This window comes from Aptenodytes forsteri, unplaced genomic scaffold (assembly GCF_000699145.1).
Source record: "Aptenodytes forsteri isolate BGI_AS27 unplaced genomic scaffold, ASM69914v1 Scaffold651, whole genome shotgun sequence".
Lineage (NCBI taxonomy): Eukaryota > Metazoa > Chordata > Aves > Sphenisciformes > Spheniscidae > Aptenodytes > Aptenodytes forsteri.
In genome coordinates this window covers 284,185-290,285 of record NW_008794079.1, presented here as the reverse complement: position 1 = coordinate 290,285, position 6,101 = coordinate 284,185, and the positions used below count along the sequence as shown (strand labels likewise).

The 6,101-nt window shown below is 60.6% G+C and overlaps 1 protein-coding gene across 1 annotated transcript in view; it reads right to left on the bottom strand.

Moving 5' to 3' along the window:
• Nucleotides 1-5,955, bottom strand: part of LOC103893281 (casein kinase II subunit alpha) — a gene marked incomplete at its 3' end in the record, with an annotated part of 25,396 nt that extends 19,441 nt beyond the window's left edge. The window contains exons 1-3 of the mRNA XM_009272337.2: nucleotides 5,824-5,955; nucleotides 3,307-3,418; nucleotides 1,228-1,329 (exon numbers count right to left, since the gene is read on the bottom strand). Of these exons, the coding sequence (XP_009270612.1) occupies nucleotides 1,228-1,329; nucleotides 3,307-3,418; nucleotides 5,824-5,924 (315 nt within the window). The remainder of the gene's footprint in view (nucleotides 1-1,227; nucleotides 1,330-3,306; nucleotides 3,419-5,823) is intronic.
• Nucleotides 5,956-6,101: the final 146 nt, after the last annotated feature.

Here is a 6,101-nt window from a genome sequence, read left to right as displayed (position 1 = left end):
CCTGCCGAGCACTGCCTGCCCCCTGCCCGACTCGGGGCAGCGGAACCCGCCGCAGAACTGACCTGAACCGGCAACCCTGCCCGGATCACACCGGCCGGATTAGAGGCCGGCGGGGACGGTGGGATACCCCGGCTCCGCGGGGATAACAGAAGTAAAAGCCGCCCCCGGGCAAGAGCCGGGGCACCGGCCCGCGCCACGAAGGAAAACGTCACCTCTTTTTGGGAGGAGCGCAGGATCTCAGCACACCGCAGAGCGCCGAGGCACGGAGGCGGGAGGAAAGCCTCCCTCTGCCCGATGGCTTTGACGGTGGCACAACCCCAACCTCCTCCCGCCCTCGGCCGGTTCGCCCACGGCGGCCGCTGCCTGCCCTTCTCCTCTCCTCTCCTTCTCCTTCGTCACCCAGCGAACAGAAAGCGGCCTGACGCTGCACGAGACCGAGGGCGGTTCGAAAGCCAAACGACCCGCCGGGCAGAAGGCATCCCTTGCGGCCAGCCACTTTTTCGGGACCGAGAGCAGACGGCGCTGTAGGCACAGCCCTCCTCCACCTGCCGCCGCTGGATCAGCCAGAGAAATACCTCCTTCCATTTCTACCCTCTGGTCTACTGCCTCAACAGCGCTCGAGCGGGCGACACGCGCAGAGATCTCCCCGGGCTGATTTCAGCTGCCAGACGGATGCCAAGTGGGCCAGGGAGTCAGCCCGAGCTCAGAGAGGGACTTAACTCACGGGGTGGGAAGGACTCCGAAAGGACGCCGAGGCCGCACCTCGAACACTGTGTTCAGTTTTGGGCCCCTCACTACAAGAAGGACGTCGAGGTGCTGGAGCGTGTCCAGAGAAGGGCAACGAGGCTGGTGAGGGGTCTGGAGAACAAGTCTGATGAGGAGCGGCTGAGGGAACTGGGGTTGTTCAGCCTGGAGAAGAGGAGGCTGAGGGGAGACCTCATCGCTCTCTACAACCACCTGAAAGGAGGTTGTAGCGAGGCTGTGAAGCATTGGAACAGGCTGCCCAGGGAGGTGGTTGAGTCACCGTCCCTGGAAGTATTTAAAAGACGTGTAGATGAGGCGCTGAGGGACATGGTTTAGTGGGCATGGTGGTGTTGGGTCGACAGTTGGACTCGTTGGACTCGATGATCTTAGAGGTCTCTTCCAACCTCAGTGATTCTATGATTCTATGACTCCCCCGCGCCTGGCCAGCTGCGGGTGCCAGAGCTGCCCCCTCCCCTTCCTTACCACAGGGTCTTTCACTATGTCTAGCAGGCTGATGATATTGGGGCCTCCTCGGAGATTCTCCAGGATCTTAATCTCACGCTTGATCTTCTTCTTCTTCACGGGCTGATAAAACAGAAAACGAGAGCCAGTTACCGGCAGGCAGACCTCTCCGGCCACTCCGGCACGAGGGGCAGGGGAACGGCGAAGGAGCGTGCGGTTCTTCAGTCGTGCGATCGAAACTGTGATGAGCAGGCGCGTCCTCTGGGTCTGCACAGCCCGCGTCTTGACCCCGAGCAGCGCAGGCTCTGCCTCCCCCAGGACGGTGGCTCTCCCCTGACAGGGTACCCAGCGTCACCCGGCCCCGCGCCAGCCCTGCGGCAGAACGGAGGGAGCCTGAATCACCCAAATGGCCCTGGAGAACGGCGTCCTGCGAGCTCGTCCGTCTGACGGCTTCTCCGCTTCCAAAGGAACGGAGTTTCCTGCGTTTGGGAGACCGCTGGGAGACGATTTTACTACAAAAAAAAAGGTTTTAAGGAGCAAGCTTGGTTTCCTCAAGCCCCAGGTTAAATCTTTGACTGAAACTACGGGGACAGTTAACCAAGAAAAGCCCAACTCAGTGAGAAGAGGTCTAGCAGCCAAGCCCATCCACGTCTCCGTAACTCCTCAGGGCTGCCTCACAAGATTTTACTACAAAAAAAAAGGTTTTAAGGAGCAAGCTTGGTTTCCTCAAGCCCCAGGTTAAATCTTTGACTGAAACTACGGGGACAGTTAACAAAGAAAAGCCCAACTCAGTGAGAAGAGGTCTAGCAGCCAAGCCCATCCACTCTCCGTAACGCCGAGCAGCCAAGCCCATCCGCGTCTCCGTAACTCCTCAGGGCTGCCTCACAAGCAGTCCCCAGCCCGAGCCGCCCGGGGAAAACCCCCCCCGGCTTGCAGAGCGAGCGTAGAGACAGCCCTGGATGTGCTCAGAGAAGCTGACCTCAGCCTCTCTCCTGCCTCTGAAGACGGGATGCTCTTTCTGCCTTTCGAGCTAGCTTTCTGCTTCTCCGCCGCAGGCTGGGCGAGATACCGGGCAAACACGCCAACGAGGGCGCTCCTCGCGTTCTCACTCGTAGCCCGTCCCGAGCTCTCCTTAACGTGTATTTCTGTCGTGCTCCCTAATTGCTGTACTCCTTCCACCTTCACCCTTTCTCTTGCAAAGGCAACGTTCTTAAGGCCGTCCCCACGCTTTACAACTCGCGCATCCTACAGACTGTAATTACACGCGGCTTGGTGACGCCACCGAAATTAGCTTGCTACCACGAGCCGACGAGCCTGAACACGGCCCGCGAGCCTAACGAGCGATGAAACGGGAGAAGCAGGACTGTCAGGACTCCGTTAGCTCTGGGGAACCCCTCTCCGTGCCCTGCCCGAGCTCTCAGGAGACGCGGGGGTACCTGTGCTCATCCCCCGGGCAGGCATCGGCTCCAACTTACAGGCCGAGACACCACGTGCCGCAACGACCTTCCGTTGCAAGACGCTGCTCTGCTCATCCCGGGAAAGACCTCTGGGCTCCCGCGTCCTCGCTCGGGCAGGGAGCTGCGCTCCCCGGATCCAGCACGGGGATTTTATGAACTTGGATCAGAACAAAGCCAAGTACCTGTGCTGAACCGGCGAGACCGTGACCTGAAACAGGCCCAAAGAAAGCCTTCTCCCCTAAAGCATCCGCAGTCCCGGCGCCCCGCTGAGACGCGGCCGCCTGTCAGGAGGAGTCCGTGGCACCCACGGCAACCTGGCAGCGGTGACGCCAGCGGGGGGAGAGGGAGGGAGGGCAGAGGGGACACAGGCAGAACATCCATGCGAGGCTGGGCACAGGACCTGCCTTCTGCCTCCACGGGGCGTATGCGATCCCCCGCCTCCCCGCTCCGGTCTCTGGTTTGCTCGGGCAGGAGACGAGCTAGCTGAAACTTTTGCCTTGGGGACCGATGTTTTCCTCAGCCAAGATGAGATCACCCAAACATCGACAGCGCGCTTCAAAGGGAGAGGGCAGGAAGAGGTGAAGGAGGGGAAGACGCAGAAGCATCGGCAGAGGAACGGAACAGGAGGAGCAAGAACACCCACCTTGAGGATTTTCACAACCACTTTCTCGTTGTTGGTGATGTTGATGGCTTCAAAGACTTCGCTGTATTTGCCACGGCCGAGTTTCCGCACGAGCTGATAGTCATCTTGGTTGCTGTTCGAGAAACAGAGAAATAAGAGGTGAAGAGATTGCGGCCGGCTCAAAAGAGAGCACCGCTTGCTTTAGAGACAACGCTTCTCCCAGGGGAAGGTCAAGATCTGGGGGTCAGTCTACGGTAAATGGAGAGCCAGCAGATCGCCACGGCGCCTAGGGCTGGAGCGAAGCAGCTACCACCGCAGAGGAACACGCGAACCGACCGGCGGACGACCGGAGAGCACCGCTGAAGCGCAGCGCTGCCGGCAGCGCGCGCGCACGCGCGGGGCAGAGCGCTGCCTCGGCAGTTTCCACGAGGAGATGGACACCGGACCTCACAGGCGTTACGGGGAGCTCGGGGACAGACCCGCACCCCCCCCAGGCTTGCACGCGCCGCAGCCCTGCGGGCAAACCCTTCCGGCACGCCGAAAATGCTTCTGCCAACTCCCAATGCTGGCACGCTCCCTCCCAGCCCGAGCCCTCCTCCCAGCCCTGCTACGGGGGGTGCGGAGACGATGCCTTTCCACCTTTCCCCCTTCCCGGCTACGAAGAGGCGGCGGTGGGCTGCAAGGACCGGCTCACCTGGAACTCCAGAGCCCGCCAGCCGTTGGCTAATGGCGGAGACGGACAAAATACCCGACATTAAAAATTCCCCTAGGACCCCTCCTTTGTACTGAGGCGTCAAAGACCTCGCGCACCCAAGGGTTTGTAAAAATAAATATTCCATACGAGAAATCAGAAGAAAATAAAGCAACTCTCGCCCACAAAACCTCCACGTATTTAAATCCGCTAAGGTCTGACCAAAGTCACCTGAGGGGACTGAAGGAAACAGCAGGAGTACCGGCAATTATTTCTGCTACGCCAAGGAGGGGAGGCACAGGGCCCCCGGGGATTTGATAAGGATAAACAACTTGAGGAAAGAAAGGGAATTACAGGCTGGAAAGCTTGACTTCGCAAATTGCTAATTAGCAGAGACAGTACAGGAGACGGCACCCGTCAGCACCTCGAGGAAAAGGAGGAGAGTTAAAACGGGCAGCGGAGCTGCAGCACGAGCCCGGCCGTGCCCGGCTGCGTCGCCCCTCAACCTAAGGTTACGCTCGGCAGACGCGAACAACGGGAGCGCGGTGAACCAGGCGTTACAGAGGGGGAGGACTAATTCATCTTCACCAGGAACCAGCGGGGAAGGCTTGGGGTCGGCGTTAGGGAAAACGTTAGCGGCAAGGATTGTTTGGGTGACCCATCAGAGCGATTGGTTTTTTTGGTTGCCCCCCCCCCCCCCCCCGATGCTCGCAGAAGACATGGCATTACCATCCCCGAAGGCTCCCCAGGGCTCTGCCTGGCGCAGGGGATTTGGAAGCGGATAAAAAGCTTTTCATTTCTAACCCACCGGTACTGGCCGGTGGCCGGCGCGCGCTCCAGCGGTTTGGGCGGGGAGGAGGGAGAGCACCGGGGAGGGCTCCTAATCCGGCCCCGGCAGCGACCCCCCCCGACAGCTGCCAACCGCAGCACGGGACAGCCTCCTCGGTGCCCAGGCACCAGCTGACGCCGCGGCCTCAGATAAAAGCCTCATGTTATAGATTTTACCACAACTACCGAACAAAGAGCAGCCTCTGTCCCTGGCGGGCGGCATTCCTTCAGCCCGAAGCGCCGGGCGCGCGGCTCGGGAAGGAAGATGCTCTCGAGCAGGGGAGCGTTTCTTGCTGACGAGCGCTACGTTAATACCTGAGGAGTCACAGCTGGCCCTCTGCCCAGCCCGTCGCCAAGCCAGCTGCCGTATAAAACAATCAGCTGGTCGTCTTCATCTCAAGTTCTCAGAGACTCAAGTCCGCAGGGGAACTCCAAAAAAAAAAAACAACCCCCAGTCACGAGACTTTTCACCTTCGTCCTTTCAAACGCCTCTTCGCTCCGGGACCGTTCCCAAGCTTCCCACCGTCGTTCCCCGTTATTCCCATCAGCGCCCTGGGGGCAGCAGCGCGGGGGCTGCTGTCTTTCGACGTAGCCATCCTTCCCAGCGATAAAAACCAAAGCCTTACCACGCTGCTTTAATCAAGCGCTTACTTGTGCGCTTCAAGCCGGGCACCCAGGTCTATTTTAAACGCTTAAATGCAAGTGGCTCCACTTGCAAAGCTGCCGAGGGGCCGCAGGCTCAAGCCCGGGGCTCCCCGGGAAATCAGGCCCCCGCTGCCCGCCCCAGAGCAGCGCAGTCCCCTGGGCGGGCGCCGGATGGCAACGCCGAACACCAAAATGCCGGTCGGTCCCCCGCTCCTCCGGGTGCCACCCTCGCACCGCGCGCGGCTGGAACGGAGGCTCCGCGACCTGCCCTCCTGCCTTCAGAAGGGCGTTTGTCCCGGCGCCGCGGAGGAGAGCGGCGGCAGCGCTCGCGCACGGGCCCTGGCGTAGGTCCCCCTCCTATCTCCCAGGCGTACCCCCATTCCACGACGTGCGACTCGTAGTCCCAGTACTCGCGGGGTCTCTGAGTGTTCACGTCTGCATAGACCCTGGCCCGACTCGGCACTGGCCCCGACATGCTTCCACGGCCAGAGGCGCAGTACCTCAATCACCCTAAAAATACAAACACACATGAATTGGGATGAGACCAAGGCACACTTGTGAGAGAAACAGGGAAAAGAGGGGGCGCGTGTCGGGGCTGCCGAGCGAACCCGAGTGGAGGCGGGGGGTGGGGGGGGGGGGGGGGAAAAGGAGG